This window comes from Equus asinus, chromosome X, assembly GCF_041296235.1.
Source record: "Equus asinus isolate D_3611 breed Donkey chromosome X, EquAss-T2T_v2, whole genome shotgun sequence".
Classification (NCBI taxonomy): Eukaryota; Metazoa; Chordata; class Mammalia; order Perissodactyla; family Equidae; genus Equus; species Equus asinus.
This window is the reverse complement of record NC_091820.1, coordinates 127,263,400-127,283,745: the sequence shown is the minus strand read 5'-3', so window position 1 is coordinate 127,283,745 and position 20,346 is coordinate 127,263,400. Positions and strand designations below refer to the sequence as shown.

Sequence of the window (20,346 nt, the reverse complement as noted above, 5' to 3'; positions counted from 1 at the left end):
ATTGTCTGATAGATATAATGATTAGATTTCCAGAGTAACTTCAAAAGGCTCATTTAATCTATAACGATGTGCTATATGTGTGCAATGAAAAATAACAAAACTATTACAATTCAAAGAAGGGAAAATTTGGAAAGCAAACTCACACTTAACAAAAGCTGATTATCTGCTCTAAGCATTTAATGCATGCTCTTTAATCCTATATCAATTCTATGAAATAGGTAAGCTTCCCATTTTGTAGTTGAGGAAACTGAAGTTGAGAAATCTTAAGCAACTTGCACCAAGACACATAGCTAGTAAGTGGTAGAGATGGAAATCCAACACAGGCCTTTTGGACGCCAAAGCTCATGTGCTTTCAATGTTATCATGCTTTTAACACAAAACCATGTATTGAAACAAAATCAATGTAAATAGAGATTGAATATGAGATTATTATTTATCTTAAATCCCGATCTTTGAGCAAAAGTAAGTTAGAGTGGTTGAGTAGGAATATAAAGATATTTTTGGAGATCTGAAAGTAACTTCTGACTGCATTCAGGGTAGATGTCACAGGCTCTTTCATTAGTATGTCACATTTCATTTCTAAGCATAATCCCTTTTCTTTTCCTTGGTATGGGGATCTCACAAGCACTACTTTTCATGCTTATCAGCTCTAATTAGGGTCATTTTGGGGGCTTGTAAATGGAACAGAGAGTGAGATATTCCACTAGATAATTAGGCAGGGATTGAAAGAAAAGAGAAGGCACAAGGGGACTAAAAGAGACTGTGTGTACAAGGGAGTGAAATTGCTCAAAATGGAATTAACCAGCCTATTAGCAGCACAGGATGAAAGAAAATGGAAGAGTTTTTGCTTTGCACAATCATAGGAAGGAGAAGAAAAACTGCGATAAGGAAGAGATATTGCATATAAAAGTTTCACTGGCTACAAGAAGACATCACCTCCCGTGACAGATTATTTGTTTTCTAGAGAAGCTGAGAGATTGGTGGAAATAGAGGGGATCCTTGTGTAACTGGCTGGTTCTCCCCCGCCCCATAAACTGGGTGTTTACAACTTGTAGGGCTTCTATAGAGATAAGTAATAATCTGTCAGATTAATTTATCTGGCAAATGATTATTAAAAATAACCATTTAAATTAATTTTGGATGGTGTTTTTCATCACTAATGTTTAATTCTAATTATTTTCACTAATGTTTTACTTCTGTGTTTGACACAATAATTTGTTTTAATAGTGTACAATTTATAACAGAATTCAATCTTAGATGGACTACTTGGATGTTTAGATTTATAACATTTGTTTCAATCTCTGGCATGGAGCATGTAATCTGTACTAGAAGGGCATAGTTCAATGAAAACATTTAAATACTCAGGTGTATGGTTGTATTTATCATTTCATATTCTTAGAATATAAAATGTATATTTTGCCCAAATGAGAAATTCTGTTTCAACTAGACTATGATGTGGGTAGATTTAATGTAATTTCATATTCTAAATTAAATGCTCATGAAAATTTTGATTTTATATTTTAAATTTTGATTTTAAGTTTTAAATGATTTTGATTTTTGATTTTAAATTTTATAGATGGATGAAGTTGGAATCACTGAATATGTGAAAGGCGATAACCGCAAGTTTGAAATCTGGTATGCCGGGAAGGAAGAAGTTTATATTGTCCAGGTTAGTCATTTAAAAATTATTCTCGAAACCATAACCTGCATTAAGATATGAAAGTCTGAATTTGCAAACAAAAATCATTTTGGTTACATTACAAAAGTTCTCATTCCTTTCATGTTGGTCACTTAAATATTATTTAATTACTCTTTGTGATGTAGTTAAACATTTTTCAGTAGCACATGTTTTCTTTAACTTCAGATATGCCTGTGGTGCTTTCTAGGGCTTAAGGTTTCCCAGCTACAGTAGGAGACTTATCAACTATAGTTGATAGCCAAGAACTTGGCAGATGCTTCTCTGTCCCCATCAAATTTCTAGAGTTATAGATTCATAACAGTGCTGAGTTCCTCTTGTGCTCAGCATTCAGAGAGTGCCTGATTATGAGACAAAGGGATGTGACAGTTCAGATTTGATTGTTGTCTCTAAAGAATATGGTAAAGCCCTGGCCAGATGTGCTGTAATGTCCATCCTGTTTAAGGGAATGGACATTCAGAATGAGAACATATCAAGAGGATGTTGTCATTTCAGTAAGCATTTCTGTCATGATTTGTGACAGGTGAATGTGCTGTTATCTGCTGGAAGAGTTCAGTGTTTTTTCTTTGTTTTAATTCTGTGCTAGGTGATTATAATTCATAAAAGTACATTTTCTTGGTTTGGTTTAAATATATGACTTCTTGCTTTCTTTTACAAACTTGTCTTGTAAGTAATGGGAGGATATTTAAGGAAGCTTTCATGCTGTCATCAGTTATCAAGATTACTCTGCAACAGATTTTTTCAGAAACAGTAGAACTTGTCTTATTTTACCAAAATTAAACATAAAAACATTTATATTTTTAGAAGAACCCTCCTACGAAGAAAAACTAAGTGAGATTATATTTCACATTTTCTCTGAGTGTTATTACTTAAGGACAGTTTCAAAATGATTTTGACTGTTATTTGATCTAATCTGATGGCTAATTATTTGTTTCTTAGAAGTTTTAAGAATCACAAGTTTGAATATGGTGGTTCAGGTTGTAGACCATGTTTGATATACTTAATTATATTTGTTTTATTATAAAGTGTCCTTTTTAAAAGGAAGCATGCGTCTCTTTCCTCTTTTTTAAAAAATCTTTAGGCTCCAAATTTAGATGTGAAGATGACATGGTTAAAAGAAATAAGAAGTATTTTGTTGAAGCAACAGGAACTTATGACAGGTAAATTCAAGTATGCATTCTTCAGAGCAAGAAGTACTGTAACAGCTCATCTACTCAGATTTTGTGATAATTTTTACAGGGAATGGGGCTGATATTTACTCTATACTATGTATAATGAAAGGATTTGTTAAACTAATTTAGTAGGAGATCAAGATTGCGGGGGGTTGTTTAAACTACTTTGGAGAATGAACTTTACACTGGAAAATGAACTTTAGTGCTTGAGAAGAAATTGTGAAATAATATTGCAAACTGTGTTAATTCTGAGTCCTTCCCATGAGGCAACTTTGCTTAGGACCTCGAGTAATCAGTGCTTGGTAATGTTGGCGTGGGAGTGGTTCTATTATAAACTTGAATTTCTTAAATCAAATATTACATGGTTCAGTCCTTTTCCATATTCCAAATTAAGACTGGCCTTCCCTCTGGTTATTTCAAGTCTGTGAAGGTTAACTCTAGTGCGAATGGGGGTGTATGTGTGCATGTGTCTGCATGTGAAAGTCATTGGTCTTCAAGGAAGCTTCTGAATTATGCTTATATAAACTTTGTCTTATTTCACAGTTAAAAGGCGAGAGCAAGATAATCAGTTAACAGAACAGGATCACCTTTCTTCACAGCAGAACAATGAGTAAGTGATTATTCTTTAAGAAATATCACTCCTGTAATCTTCTGTTTTCCATGTGTAACATGAAACAATGTAATTAAAGTCTCTCAGACCAAAACTACCCGCCCTGTTAGCAAGAACTCATCAAATTCCAGGAACACATCCTTTTCTCAGTTCTATCCTTATACTTGGAACCTGATATTCCTTAATAGTTATCTTATTGTTCTTGACATTAAAAATAATACCATAGTGTAGGCTATTTTTTTTTAATGATACCCTGATTTTCACAATCTAATCTAAGTAGTTCTCTCTTTTTTTGCTGGGAAAGTTTCGCCCCGAGCTAACATCTGTTGTCAATCTTCCTCTCTCTTTTTTCACTTCCTCCCCAAAGCCCCAGTACATAGTTGTATATTCTAGTTGTAGGTCCTTCTAGTTCTTCTGTGTGAGCTGCTGCCACCACATGGCTGCTGACAGATGACTGACAGGCCGCTGAAGTGGAGCATGCTGAATTTAAATCACTAGGCCGTCAGGGCTGGCTCTGGGCTCATTTTTAAACGTGACTAAAAGTGCTTTGTTCTCAGTATTTCCTGGGGGGAGATGCATGTAGGCTTACAGTAAAAGTGGCTGCATTCATGGCTTTCTCTTCAAAATATTTTTGGTCACTTTCGATCTCATTGGAGAAAGAAAGTTGTAAGAATGCTGAAGGACTGGCGGCTGCTACTGACCCACAACTTTGTGGTCCCTTGATAGAGACCACTTGCTGGTGACTTGACCTCTCATTCTACATAGTTAGAGAGGAGGTATGGGTCCTGGGAGGGAGCTTTGCCTGGATACAACCATGAAGTCTTTGAGGAAGATAGTGTTCCTAAATGATAGCACTGCTGGTGTAGAGATGAGGTCTTTGTATTCTGGCTCTAGAAATCCTAACAGGTGGTGTTTCCATAGAACAGTTGCATATATTCAGAAAGAATCCCCACACTGATTCCAAAGCCTTGGCACGGAAATTCACCATGCAGCATCTCCATGATGTAGGGATCATTGAATGACTTATTAAAAATACCCCTTTTCTCTTTGTTACACATCATCTTTCAGAGGTAGCTAAAATCAGGTGCAAAGTGTGTTGGTTCATTTGGGGCCTTAGGAGAACCATTTGAAAGTCACAGTGGAAGTCTTTATCTTCTAGGAGTCACAATACTTAATGTTTTGTCATATATTATGGAAGTAATGTCTTTAGATTTCATGCAGTAATTGACTTTATAGTAGCTGATGCAGCTCAACAGTATTAATCAGATTAAGGTTTCATCATCATTTATACAAACGTTCCCTAATTCATTAAGGTTAAAAGTTCAAAGAGCAACAGAGATTTTTTTTGTTTATATTTTTCCAACTTAATTGAGTTATAGTTGACAATTAAGATTGTATATTTTTAAAGAGTGTGACTTGATGATTTGATATATGTACACATTATGAAGGATTCGCAACAGTCAAGCTAATTAGCATATCCATTACCTCACATAGTTTCCTCTTTCATGTGTGTGGTGAGAACACTTAAGTTCTACCTCTTAGCGAATTTCAAGTGTACAATATGCAACAGAGATTTTCAACAATGTATCTGCCCTGGATCCAGAAAGGAATCGTTTTTTCCTTGAATATTAAAGAGAGACCCTGCTGGCTTGGATCCTAGGAGTTAAGCTTTTGTATATTATGAACTGTTATCACACAGGCTTAAATAAGGAGGGAGTCAGCTCTGTTTGAATAGATTCTCAGAGCATGTGGTTTTTTTTTTTTTAAAGATTTTATTTTTTTCCTTTTTCTCCCCAAAGCCCCCCGGTACATAGTTGTATATTCTTAGTTGTGGGTCCTTCTAGCTGTGGCATGTGGGGCGCTGCCTCAGCGTGGTTTGATGAGCAGTGCCATGTCTGCGCCCAGGATTCGAACCGACGAAACACTGGGCCGCCTGCAGCGGAGCGCGCAAACTTAACCACTCGGCCACGGGGCCAGCCCCTCAGAGCATGTTCTTAACGCATGGTATCAGTGGAAGAAATACCATTTTTAATTTCCTGTTACTCTTAGACTGTACAAAAGCTCACTTAGTTTTACATATTTACTATTTCAGAAGGCAACGGAGAGCTTTCATAGGCGCTGAGGAAACTGAGTCAGAACACCCCAGCAGTGTGGTGGAGGTTGGTGAGGCAATGGCATCGGTTCAGGCAGAAGCAAATACAGGTATGTGTAATGGTCATCCGAAAGTAAGGTTCATGGCTGTGCAATTATTTCTCTCCCATTGTTAATTTGAAAAATCTACCTGTCTATTATCTTTGTGTAAAGAAAACAAAGTTAACCCATTTTTAGAAGGCTCTTATGTCTTGCATGTGCAAGAGACTCTGGTGGGCACTGCAGAGTAGTGGTTGTCAAAGTGGTCCCTGGACCAGTAGCGTTAGCATCACCTGAGAACTTGTAAGGAAGGCAAATTCTTTGGCTCTGCCCGGGACCTTCTGAATCAGAAACTCAGGGAGTGAGACCCAGCCATGTGTGATTTAACAAGTTCTCCATGTGATTCTTTCCGACGCACACTCGAGTTTGGGAACTCCTGCTACAAAGGATACAGAGATGAATAAAACACATATACTGGCTTCAAGGAATGCACACTTCATTCATCGTAGATTTAGTGAATAGAGAAGGGTTGTTTACAGCTGGAATATTTATTTTTCTTTTGCAAATTGTGTCATTTAAACAGATTTCAAACAATATGTTTAATTTGATAAATATAACACAGCCTGTGTGCCAGGAAGTGTGCAAAGCTCTGGGCAGACAGTCTAGATACACTCAACTGCCATCCTCACAAAGCTGGAAGAGTAGAAAGATAATTCAAGAAGCAGTTATGGATTGTAATTAGTCTTTGGGTGGTGAACATGATGTAATCTACACAGAATTCGAAATACATTATGATGTACACCTGAAAGTTACATAATGTTATAATCCAATGTTACTGCAATAAAAATAAAATACATAAGCAATTAAAATTAAATGTGATGAGTGTTAGGGAAGTACAAGGTGCTATAGAAGCACTGGGCAGGGTCACCTGAGCAACTCTGGAATCAGTAGCATAGACTTTCCAGGAGAAATGCCTAACAGAGTGCCTGATAGTCAGTCAATACTTAAGTATGATGATCCATAATCTGGAACAGTTCTCTACTGTTGAGGAGAAACAAGTTATGACAACCTTGCTCAACTTTCAGTTATCTATTTAAAGATCACTTCCCTCAGGTCATCCATGCTGTGGTCCCCTGAGCAATCAGGAGAGAGCCTAGTACCAATGCCTTCATTTGACAAATGAGGAAACCAACTCAGAGAAGGTTGACATGACTTTTTCAAGGTTACATGAATAGTTGAAGTGTGGCCAAGATGAGATTCTGTTAATTCTCTGCATACATTAGATTGCTTAATTCATATCAGTTCAATATATTTTATTAATTAAGCACCTCTTACATGCAAGGCTCTTATGAGGCATACAATGTATAACACATGTTCTCTGCCTAATAAGAGAGATAAGACAAGTCAAAAATAGTACTATTACCAGGTAGAATGTTATAGGTGTTATTTGAGTGGGACCAGTAAAAATGCTATAGAAAAATTGGGGGAAGAAGTGATTTTCTGTAAGAAGGAGTAAATGTTCTCTGGAATGTTATTTAACTTATTGTTATTCGTAATAACTCTCCCACTAACACCAACTTGAAACCACCCTAAAAAGTAAAAGAAGTATATGACATTCCAGGCTCTTTCTGAAATATCAGAAATTCTAAAATAGTTCAATCTAATTGGAGGTTTTGTTATAGAAAGACATTATTCTTGGACCATTGAAGGTTACAGCCTTGAGTATTATAGTTAGTTTTTCTTCTCTCCTTGTGGTGGACCAGCACCTTTAAGTAATTGCCACCTTCCATGTTTTTCTTATAGTTTGGACCGAGACTTCATCACCTGCAGAAATCTCTGAAGAACCTCAGGAATGGTCAACCAGTTATTTCTACTCTTCTTATGATGACAATGAAGAAGAACAGAGGCCCCTAATGGTCAGTAAAGACGTATTAAAATAAATAGATAAAAACTCTTGAGGCAGTTTTACTGCTGAAATAGGTGAGGCACGTAGGGGCAATCTTTTGTCAGTATCCTTGAGGTCATTAGGTGTATCCCATAGCCAAAAGATTTGCAACAAGTCTTCTTATGAACATTCAGTAAGCACTTCTTTTTTTAAGTAGAACTTGTTTGAGCTCTAGGTGGAGCTCCTGCTGACGTTGATGAGAGAAATAGCCAATCACTGCAAGGTGCTATACATTGACCAGTTTTCTCTTTAATTGAACTTCACCACTGTGTTTTCAATCTAGGCATGTGAAATAAACTCGGAGGACAATGAGAGTCAAAAATACTGTAAAAATCAGTTTAGAATCCAGATTGGAAAATATAGGAAATAAATGTTACACATTAAAAACTAACAACATCTGGGGAATGTATTTTAGTGGGCTGTCAAAACTGTGCTAATGATACTAAATCTCAGCATATTAGAGCAAGGGGGCACCCCATAAGACTAAAGGAGGTTGCTTTAGGGTAAAAGTAAGTGTTTTATAGAAAATCAGTTTGTAATGCTGTTAGGATCCCAGTAGATTATTAGAGGGGAGTTAGGACTGTTTAGGGTAAATCTCCAATTTTCTACAGTCACCAGCTTTGAGAGTGGGAATGATGCTTTGTAGTGGCCTGCTCCTTGGTGCCCTTCAGAGGAACAAATTCAATTCGGCATTCTAAGTGGGGGTAAGGGAGTAAGGCATGGCTAATCACAAAGCTGCATAGTATCGACTCTGGAATGCTTTCTTTAAACAAGTAATAGAATATTCTTTCTCCTAATAATACAATGACCATAATACATATTTGTACGATAGTTTACAGTTTACAAAGTGATTTCACATTTAATATTCATAGTATTAGTGAGAGAAAGGGCAGGCTTTATTACCTCCAATTGACAGAGGAGGAAACTGAGGCTCAGAGCTGCTAAGAGGGTTTCTCTAGAGTTAATTGTCTAGACCAGCAGTGCTCAAACTTTTTAATGTAGGGACCCTTTACATTCTTAAAAATTACTGAGAATTCCAAAGAGCTCTTGTTTTTGTAGGTTACATCTATTGATAGTTTTGTTTTTGTTAGTGACGTTGAGTTAATTCCAACTTCTACTGACCCTGTGTACAGCAGAGGGGAGCCCTGCCTGGTCTTTTTGTGCCATCCTCTCACCTTCTGGCGCTATATCAGACAACACTCTCCTGCTATTCACAGGATTGTCATGGCCATTTTTTTCGGAAGTGGGTGGCCAGGTCCTTCTTCCTAGTCTGTCTTGGTCTGGAAGCTCCACTGAAACCTGTCCACCATGGGTGACCCTGCTGGTATTTGAAATACCAGTGGCATAGCTTTCAGCACCACAGCAACACACAGCTGCCACAGTATGACAACAGACAGACTGGTGGTGTGGTTTCTGATGGGGAAAGGAACCTGGGCCGTGGCGGTAAGAGCACTGAGTCTTAACCACTAGACCACCAGGGCTGGCTCTACTGATACTTACCATATTATAAATTAAAACTGAGAAACATAAAATTATGTATTTATTCATTTTTAAAAATATTAAAAAACCCAACAAATAACATTTTTATTAAAAATTTAAATTTTAAAACCAAAATATTAGTGAGAAGAGTGGCATTTTAAATAGTTTTGCAAATCTCTTTAACATCTGGCTTTAGAAAAGACAGCCTTAGTCTCATCGCTGCTTTTGCATTCAGTCTATTGTGCTATCACACATCAAGTAGCCTCTGGAAAACTCCACTGTATACTTATGAGAGGATGAGGGGGAAAAAGGCAAATAATGTCTTAATATGGGTTTGACCCTTGCAGACCCTTGGAACCCCCAACAGTCAGCCTCTCAAACTTTGAGAACCACTGGTTTAGACTAATAATAAAGAGGACATCCATTTCCTTAATTAATATTATCTGACGGTGGGAGGAGTAGCAGTTCAGATGTGAGCAAAACGTCAGGGGAAGCCAGCTTAGGTTTAAACGTTTGTTGTGGATGCTCTATGAAGGGATTGTCAAGAACTGACATTCTTCAGTAAGCATTTTTTTCCAGCTATGGTGTCAGAACTAAAACCAAATATGCAAAATTGATTAATGCCTTAATGACAAGGGATGGGAATATAGAAAAACATATTAGTTCTCCTCTCTTGTCCTAACAATTCCCTGAGTTGTGCTACTAAGGAAAACATGCAAAAGAGCAGTACAATGCCTTCCACATACCAAAAAATGAGACAACCCAGAAAACAAAAAGCACAAAGTTGCGAAGTCGGAATGAATTGCTCTTTTAGTCTCACGTTACCAAGTCAAAAAGTAAGAAATAATGGGTTCCGCTTCCCTTGTGGAGGCCCGTGTTGGAGACGGCTCCCGAATTTTGATGAAGCTCCTGTGTTCAATGGCAAGGAGCTCTTTCCTGTCTGCTCCTCTGCCCATTTGATGAAAGTTCTGCTCAAAAGACATTCAGCCCAAGCGATGCGGACATTGTTTTCAGGTTAATTCTTGTGACCATGCAAAGAATTGACACTGCATAATTATTTCTTTTCTTTTGTTAAGAAGATTTAATTATGATACTCTTACTTTTTAAAGTCACGTAGTCAATGTGTAAGATATTGTGCTGGAAAAATTCTCATTTCAGAATACTTTTGGACTTGCAAATTATTATTTCTTCTCTATCTACTTTGTAACCCAACGCAATCAGTGTGCCTTGGATTACGTTTAGCTGATTAGTGAATCAAGTTAAAATTATAGCTGCAAAATGATTAAGGCCAAGTAAAGCACAACATTATGATTTAGTATGCTTTTATTGGACCCAGAGCTTGTGTGCCCATTATTTTTACCTGTGCAAAATGATACAAAGCCCAGAAGTCCTTCTGGGGGCGGTAGTAAATCTTTGTTCAAGACCTTTGCCTTTGGTGTGTGCCAAGATAAAATTTTCATTCAAGTAGTTTACAAATAACAGTATTTAAAAATTATTTTCCTGTTTTTCTCTGGATTTATGCTTATAATTCATGTAACTTAAATTAGTTGTGCTCTGTTATTTTCTGTGTAGTTCATGCTGTAACTCTCTTTTTGGAAATAAAAATGAGTTCTTCAGGTTAAGTAAATACATGTTCTGCTTTTTTTCCCCATCACAAACTGGTTCATGTCTGTTCCTGCAAAGCTGCTGCAGCTGCCACATTTACCATTGAAGTAAAGAGTGAATTCCTTATGTCACAGAGCATGCAGTTATGCAAGTAATTTTGCAATGAAGTTTGTAATGTAATTTTTCAAAACAACCTTACAGTCTCCAGGCAAATATAAAGCCCTAGCAGATTGCAGGAAGAGAGGCTCAGAAGACCTCCTGATTAGAAATGGAGATGTCATTCAGCTTCTCCATGAGGATGCTGAGGGTCAATGGTAGGTGCGCTCTCCATGCCTGTGATGACCTCTGCCTGGGGCACATGGATATCTAATCAAATGTTCTGCTTTACTTGTATCTTTGTTATACAGTCTCAAGAAGCAGAAATATCACATTTCTTATCAGTGTTTCATTTTCATTGCTTCAGCCATGTCTATATAGCTCACTGAAAGGGATGTTAACCTTTGGTGAGTGAAAAATGCTTTGAAAGAATGAAATGCTATGGGGCTGCATGTAATTTTGTGGTTTACCTTGGGCTCTGACACATCTGGCTTTGTAATGGCTACAGATTGCATTACATTTGGTCAATTTAAGTCATTCATTAATTCATCGTGTATTTAATGAATGCCTACTGTGTGCCAGGGACCATGCTTTGCTACTTTACAACATAGCCACACTTCTCTTTATCAGTTCAGATATTGACTTTTTAGCCTTATCATTCTCTCCTTATGCGTTTGACTTCATATAGCACTGATTGCAAAGATGGTTCTGCCAAATATATTAGTTAATCATAGAGAACCCAAAGCAAGAAGGAAATATTGTTTGGAAGAGGACTGAATGAAGCTTCCACAGTTCTTTTGGAAATTTTATATGAAATAATTCTGTCTTCATGTCTCAATAACTTTAACTGAAATGCTACATTGACTGTGTACACTGACCTTAAGGGTGGAAGAGTACACGCGAGGGTGAAAATTGATGATGGATCAGTAAAGTGATAACCATTTTTGCTAGTAACCTAAGTCCTTTGTAGGTTACTCAAAGGACTCGAGCCCAGTGTCATGAAGGTCTTCAAATATATGCAATAGCTTTGTGAAAATTTGAGCTGCAATGTAATGTATTTGTTTATTACCTTATATTACCATTGTTAGCTACTAATTCATTTATTATTTAGGTTGGTGAAAAATCTAAACAGAAGAAAAGAAGGGCTGATTCCAGGGAACAGTTTGCAGATTTTAACCGGTGACTATAGGTTTCGGAATGCCAAAGTTACAGGTATAATATGAACAGAGTGTATACTATTTGTTTAAGGACTAAAATTTTTGAATCTCCACCAAACGTACAATTGGCATAGGGTAAGAACCTTTCTGCTCTTATAAATAAAGCTGCAAGCATATTATGCTAGATAAGATTTAATGTTTTCCTTTAATAGTTTTAAATTCATGAATAAAGGTTTTTTGAACATGTTAAAGTTTTCCGTACAAGGTTGATAGATTTGAAAGAGAGTTTCAGATATTATGATGTCTTGTAAGAGATCTTTTAGAAGTAAATACTGATGATATGCTTCTAAGGTACCAGCCTTTCTGTCCGAGAATGCTTTACCAGTATGTTTTTACTCAGTTCTAAGAATGTGGTATTTCCTTATAGTAGATTTCTGCTACATACACATACGCACACGCATGCAAACACACACACATACACACCAAACCTGTGTGCCCAAGACTTAATGTGTGAAGGTAGTATGAAGGAAGGAGAACTAACCTTAATGTTCCTTTCTATTAACCCAACCCTTGGTACATAAAACTTCTGTATACAACTAGTATTCTTGTAGATTTTTCCTCTAAGTAATAATAAGCTATGTATAAAAAGGCAGCACCAAAAAAGAACACAGACCTGTTTGTGAACAAGATTATTATTATTATTATTTTTTTTTTTAAAGATTTATTTTTTCCTTTTTCTCCCCAAAGCCCCCCGGTACATAGCTGTGTATTCTTCGTTGTGGGTCCTTCTAGTTGTGGCATGTGGGACGCTGCCTCAGCCTGGTTTGATGAGCAGTGCCATGTCCGCGCCCAGGATTCGAACTAACGAAACACTGGGCCACCTGCAGCGGAGCGCGCGAACTTAACCACTCGGCCACGGGGCCAGCCCCTGAACAAGATTATTATTATATGCACATATTTCCTTTGAATTCCTAGTTTTGAATGTAGATTTGATTTCCGGGTAATGGTACCTCGTGTTTAGACCAATCTAAGAGACCAGGAGTAACTTATTTGGTTCCAAATTTCATTTATAACATGAAACAAAATCTAAGGGTGATAGGTTCAATATAGATATTGGATCACACGGGGACCCCACAAATAGAGTTACTTCTTATTTATTGTTTTGGGTACTCCAAATCTAGTCACCTTTCAAAGGTTTTCTGCAGTAATTGTCAAATTATTTAGATAATTACTGAATTATTTAGATAATTAGTAATCAGAAGAGTTTGATGTACCAACAACCTGGACTACTTGACATTTATTTAAAACCTATACCAACAGCTGCAGAATACACTGTTATTTTTAAGTATATGTGGAACATTCACCAAGATAGACCATGTGGTGGGTCAAACAAGTCTCAATACATTTCAGAAGACGGAATCGTATAAAATCTCAAAAGTTATTATATTAGAAATCAATAATCCCTTAATATTTGGATATTAAATGATGCATCTAAACACACATGGAACAAAGAAGACAGCACAAGAGAAATCAGAATTATTTCAAACTGGATGAAAATGAAAATGTAACATGTCAAAATTTGTGGATGCATCTAAAGAGGGAAGGAAATGCAGGGAAATTTAGAGCTTTAAATGTTTGTATTACACTTAAAAATCAGTATCATTCACCATATTAACATAATGAAGGTGAAAATTATGTAATCATTTCAATAGATGCAGAAAAGCAATTGACAAAACTCCATACTCATTCATGATAAAAACTCTCACCAAACTAGGAATAAAGGGTGTTTCCTCAATCTGATAATATGCACTTGTGAAAAACCATAGCTAACATCATACTTTATGGTGGAATTGGAAACTTTTCCCCTAAGATTGGGAACAAGCCAAGGATATTCACTCTCAGCATTTCTATTCATCATTGTACTGGAAGTCCTAGCCAGTGCCATAACTCAAGGTAAAGAGATATAAAAATATTAGAAAGGATGAGGCAACACTGTCATTCTTAGTAGATCACGTGTATGTACAAAACCATTAGGAATCTATACACAAAAAGACCCTACTAGAAATAGTAAGTGAATTTTATAAGGCCATTTGACACAAAATCATTATATAAAAATAAATTGTAATTCTATATCCTAGCAACAAAGAATTGAAAAAAATGTAATTTCGAACAACACCATTTCCATTAGTGATACAAAATAAATAGGAATAAATCTAACAACAGATGTCTAAGGATTCTATACTGACGACCACAAATCATTGCTGAGATATATTTAAGATGACCTAATAAAGGGAAAGATATACAATGTTCAAGGATTGGAAATCTCAATATTGTTACGAAATCCATTGTCCCCAGATTGACCTATGGAGTTAATGCAATCAGAATCTCAGCAGACCCTTTTGGGAAAAAAAATAAAGACAAGTTTATTCTAAAATGTATATGGAAAGGCAAAGAATCTAGAACAGAAGACTGTCAAAAATTTGGAGGACTTAGCTAGCTGATTTGAAGACCTACTGTTAGGCTACAGTAATGAAAACAGTGTGGTGTTGGTGTAAGTGTGGAAAAATAGAGATTTCCGAAATAGACCCACATATACATAATCGATGAGCATTCAATCAAGGTGCCAAGTCAACTGAATGGGAAAGGAAGGTCGCTTTAACAAATGGTGCTGGAGTAATTGGGTATCCATATGTACAAAGAATGAACCTCCATCCCTATACCTCTCTCCATACACAAAAATTAATTTGAATTGGATCATAAACCTAAACATAAAAGCTAGAGTCATAAAGCTTCTAAAAGTAAACACAGGACAGTATCTTTATGACTGGGTAGTTAACAATTTCTTTCTTATACAGGGCAGAAAAAGCACTAACCATAAAGGAAGGGTATTAGACAAATACAAAGAAACATGCTGAATTGAGCACCTTACAACTTTAAAGTTTCATGCCTTTTAGAATAAGATAAAATTTAAGATAGTAACATTGGAATCGACGATGGCGCTAACAACGCATTTTAAACACTTTCAAAAGCCAATTAGTAATGAATCACGTTTTTCCCCAAATTAACTGATTTCATCTTATACGTTAAAGAGTTAAGTTTGAAAATAAATATGGCCAGCTTCCTGCCAACTGTTTTATGCTTATTTGAATGGTTAATGAGAGAGACAGACAGACAGAAGAAACACGAGTCACTTAAAATATGTTCTCAAAGAGCTGTTTAAATTAACACATATAAACATTTAAAAAATTTTTATTGAGGTTATGATAGTTTACAACATTGTGAATTACAGTTGTACATTATTACTTGTCAGTCATCCTAGAGGTGCGCCCCTTCACCCTTTGTGCCCACCTCCCCCCTCCACTTCCCCCTGGTAACCACAAATCTGTTCTTTTTGTCCATGTGTTTGTTTAGCTTCCGCATATGAGTGGAATCATACAGAGTTTGTCTTTCTCTGGCTTCTTTTGCTTAACATAATACCCTCAAGGTCTATTCATGTTGTGAATGGGATGGTGTTATCCTTTTTTATGGCTGAGTAGTATATCCATTATGTGTGTGTATATATATATATATATATATATATATATATATACACACATAACCATATCTTCTTTATCCAGTCATCAGTTGATGGGCACTTAGGTTGCTTCCATGTCTTGGCTATTCTGACTAATCTGCAATGAACATAGGGGTACATGAGTCTCTTTGAATTGCTGATTTCAAGTTCTTTGGATAGATACCCAGTAGTGGGATGGCTGGGTCATGTGGTATTTCTATTTTTAATTTTTTGAGAAATCTCCATACTGTTTTCCATAGTGGCTGCACCAGTTTGCATTCCCACCAGCAGTGTATGAGGGTCCCGTTTTCTTCATAACCTCTCCAACATTTGTTGTTTTTTGTCTTGGTAATTATAGCCATTCTAACGAGTATAAGGTGATATCTTAGTGTAGTTTTGATTTGCATTTCCCTGATGATCAGTGATGATGAGCATCTTTTCATGTGCCTATTGGCCACCCGTATATCTTCTTTGGAGAAATGTCTGTTCCTATCCCCTGCCCATTTTTTGATTGGGTTGTTTGATTTTTTGTTGTTGAGTTGTGTGAGTTCTTTGTATATTATGGAGATTAAACGTTTTTTATAAATCATTTTTTGAAGCAATTAAAAAACCAATAAAGCCATGAAATAACAGTACAATGTTTATACTAGAAAATAATGGCCTTTCTTATGCTCAGGTCTCCAAGATTCAAAAGTGAAAAGATCAAGTGTGTTCATCTGACTTCCATGTAATATTAACATTTGTATTCAACATTAGGAAGACCTAGAGTAGATTTTCCATAACTCTTATCATCATCGTTTTAAATATAGAGCCAGATGTCCTCCTACTTAATTCAGGACAAAGTTAATTACATTAAATTTTAGCTAACTGTAATGCAGGACATGTAAAATTACATGTTTGATGAGTTTTAATTTGAACTGATTCAATTACTGTGACTAATTGCAGTGGATTTAGGGCATATTACCACTTTTTGAAAAGTACATGGCAAAACAACTTAAATCTACTTTGGGCTTTTGCTCATTTTTCAGGCAGTAAAGGGCTTACATTTGTTAACAAACATACACTTTATTTCGGAAAAAAAATCACATTATTCCTTTCGAGTCCTTTTTGTTTTCTACCATCAGAATACTTTTTCTATGTCCTTTTCTTTTTTGCAGTGCCATTGGGAGAGTTGAGTGTAATGGGTTGATATAGCATCAGCATTTAAAGCATTTATTACTCTCTTCTCAGTGTGGCATACTACTAGATAAGATGACAAGGTCCCTTTGGTTTTGTTCTCTACAAAGTTCTGACAATATATTTTTAAAATATACATTACTTTCAAATAACATGCATTTATGACTTATGTTGAACTGACAGATTAGTACTTATCAGTAGATTTTCCTTGAATGCTGTAATATCAAGTGGTCTTGATTGAGATCTACCTGCATATTACACTGTATAGAGCAAAATAGTGTATTGTGGCCTACAAAAATATTTGGTAATGTGTGTTGGTGGATTAGGAAGTTACAATTGACCACATATGCAGTTGTCAACAGCATTAAGGTTTAAAAATATACATTTGAGTATCTTATTTGAAATCTGGCAAATAGAATGTAAAGATCCCTCTGATGCTTATGTGCTTAACATGTTTCATATTATCTATACGCACCCAGGGTAATTCATACAATATTTATGAAATCTGGTTGCAGAGGATATAAATTCTGTTTACAGTCATATGCTGCATAATGGCATTTTGGTCAGTGACAGACTGCATATACCACAGTGGTCCCATAAGATTAGTACCATACGGCCTAGGTGTGTAGTAGGTTATACCATCTAGGTTTGTGTAAGTACACTCTATGATGTTCGCACATTGACAAAGCTGCCTAACCATGCATTTCTCAGCATGCATCACCGTCGTTAAGCGATGCGTGACTGTATTTTATTTTGCTTCAAGTGAAGTTATGCCGTTCATAAAATAGATGCCTTTAATAAATAATGTAATGGAATAACAACTTTCATATTAAAATAAACAACCGAAAGACATCACTTTTGAATTTATGATGGACGCTTTGAATCCTCACATTTAGTGTTAGAAGTCATAGCACAGACTGCATTTTTGGCCTTAAAAGTCACCTGAAGGGGCCAGCTGGTGGCGTAGTAGTTAAGTTTGCACACTCCGCTTCAGTGGCCCCAGGTTCGGTGGGTTGGATCCTGGGCGCAGACCTATACACCGCTCATCAAGCCATGCTGAGGAGGCATCCCACAGAAGAACTAGAAGGACTTACAGCTAAGATATATGTACAACTATGCACTGGAGTTTTGGGGAGAAAAAGAAAAGAGAGGAAGATTGGCAACGGATGTTAGGTCAGGGCCAATCTTCCTCACCAAAACACATGCATTGTAAGAAAAAAAAAAAAAGTTACTAAAAGTCACCTGAGTATTAACATCATTCTTCATTATTTTGTAGATGCCGCTCTGAGTAAACACAAGGAAACTAAGTTCCACTTCAATTAAAGGAGAATGAATAGACTTTTAAAAATAAGATTACCTTTGGAGGTGTGAACTAGATTGTATTTCTTAAAAGTGTTACAGATAAACAGCCAAGAGTCAGGACGAGCCTCTGCTGCCCATGACATTCACAGAATTTCCTCAGGACTGAGGTGGACTTCATCATTCCCAGTTTGTCTCATTCTTGCAAGAAGCCATCTTCACACCTTCCATCCTCCCAGGTGAAAAGTGCCGTGTTATTTTGTTTCCAAATAGGGTTTTTCATGGCATGCGTTCAGATTCCATCTAAAAACTCGAAATCAATTATTTTGAACATTCACAGGTAAAAAGCTTTACCTGTAATTTTCTTGATAACTTTTCAGTAACAAAACAAAACAAAAATCCAAAGAGAGAACAGAGATAATCAGAGATTTTAAATCCCTTTGTTAATTGACAATTTATTTTATTATTTAATTCTGTTATCTGTGTGACTATAACGTACCAAAGGGATATGTTCTGAAGGACCTCTTTTGCACTTTGACTGGTATTTAGGGTTTTCACAGTTGTCTTATGGTTCTAAAAAGATCCAAAGCTAAAATTCTGTAGTTAGGATGTGTTGACGTTTACATTTGATGCATTGAAATTGAGATACAAGTGCCACAGCTTTAAGTTAAATGTTCATATTTGCACAAGAGGTGTTCCTGTAACAAAGGTTTACTTTCCAGTGTCTTTACTTGCTTCTGAATTTTCTAGAAAAATCTATTCTAGTAAAGGTTTTCTTAAGTTGCGTTGCGTTCCTTCCTGGGATTTTTGTTTGATGATAATGTATAGATGTCTTTCTTTAGAATCTCTAAACAGTGTGACCACTTGTTTTAAAGCACAGGGCCAAGTTGTTGCATGCAGTGTTGAATTTATGCTTGGAGTATTTTATATTGTGGACCACTGAAGACAATGGTTTGAAATTGCTGCCTTTTGAATCATAGATTGTGAGTGTTACTCTCAAGTTGGCATATTAGGTGCATGTTTTTTGACGAATAGTTTTACAGTAAACAATAAACACAATAACTATATAATTCATAAATATTTTCTTTTAAATAGGTTTGTGTATCATATCAAGATGATAGTTTATGCCAGTGGTATCATTTGATGTAACAATTTGTATGACAAATGAATTGTGTTTTATTCAAAGATACCTGAAAATTATCAATCTTCTAATGTCCATTTGCTGGAATTTATGATGGTTGATTTATAATTCACTCATGAAAATGTCCATATATTTGATACTTAGTTAATGTTTCTGCAACAATACCAACAGCAACAAAACAAAGTTAAAATACATCTCTTTTGTGTGCTGATCCTGGGGTTAGGAGACAGAATTAGGAGAGAAAATTTTTGAATAATTATGTCCCGCTGCACAAAACGTTTTAATTTCATGGTATTAAACTAGGGATTTTAATCATTTAAGACAGTACTGAGCTCTATAGATTCAAACATACAGTTATAGTCTTTTAATGTTTTAATCACTGTACAATGAATGCTATATTTGTATATGTATTTGTATATGTAACTGCACTGTATTAATTTTATTGGGCTATAAATGTGTGTTACTATAAAACATAGCAGCAATTTCCCTTTAAGTCTTCAAAATTTAATTACATTGTAAATGTACTTACAATGTAAATGTACTTGTGTTAATTCCACATTAAAAATATCCAACCTTAAATCCATTCGTATATTTTTTTCAGTTTAGTATAGTATCAGTAATACATTGAAAACTCCTTTCCTCTCATTTATTAGTGATACCCTAAAGGCACCATAAGTATTTAGAGTTAAATGTTTACCTTCAGCCTTGCTTCATGATTCTCTGAAAGAGACAGAGACGCGGAGAGACAGAGATAGACAGAGAGATCTGACTCGAAGTAGGGTAAAATATTTTACTCAAAAGTTTCTTCACCCAAGTCTGTAGGATAGCAATAAATGAGGTTTCAGGGGTTAGATAGCCCTGTTTCTGGGGGGATAGTTACATACTGGAAAAATCTGCTTCCATATAATGGAGTCAAAGGAAACCTGGAAAGCATCTAGATACTTGCAGTTGTTTTCTGAACCATCATTTGCTTTTGCAAAGGGCTCTTAATTGGGTTTTCCAGACTTAGTGGTCTCTTCCACAGCCTATTAGGGATCTAGAACTTGTGCCTTAATATAGACGGGGGACAAAACCCTACCAAATTGATTTGATTGAATCTTCCATTTTTTAAAAACAGATTGTTTCAGATGTTTTAATGACCATCCCATCACAGGATAAACTATTTCTTTTGTCTTTAAATGTATTTTGAATTCTTTTGAGGAAGCACCATTGGTGAACTAGTTAATCAATAAATTAATTCATCTCCAAAGAACTCCTTGAAAATTAAAATGCATGTTCAAGTTTTAT

The 20,346-nt window shown here is 36.0% G+C and overlaps 1 protein-coding gene across 11 annotated transcripts in view; it reads left to right on the top strand.

Annotated features, from left to right (window-relative positions):
* Window positions 1-19,635, top strand: part of MCF2 (MCF.2 cell line derived transforming sequence) — a 101,820-nt gene extending 82,185 nt beyond the window's left edge. For 7 of the 11 annotated variants that reach the window (XM_044763015.2, XM_070502636.1, XM_044763016.2 and 4 more), the window contains 8 exons: window positions 1,577-1,669; window positions 2,778-2,856; window positions 3,412-3,478; window positions 5,571-5,680; window positions 7,412-7,524; window positions 10,839-10,951; window positions 11,845-11,945; window positions 17,896-19,635. In XM_044763015.2, coding sequence (XP_044618950.2) covers window positions 1,577-1,669; window positions 2,778-2,856; window positions 3,412-3,478; window positions 5,571-5,680; window positions 7,412-7,524; window positions 10,839-10,951; window positions 11,845-11,945; window positions 17,896-17,942 — 723 coding nt within the window. In that variant the 3' untranslated portion in view covers window positions 17,943-19,635. Of the gene's footprint in view, window positions 1-1,576; window positions 1,670-2,777; window positions 2,857-3,411; window positions 3,483-5,570; window positions 5,681-7,411; window positions 7,525-10,838; window positions 10,952-11,100; window positions 11,141-11,844; window positions 11,946-17,895 lie in introns of those variants that run through there. The other 4 variants (XR_011499779.1, XR_011499778.1, XM_044763017.2 and 1 more) reach the window with 4 other exon arrangements.
* Window positions 19,636-20,346: the final 711 nt, after the last annotated feature.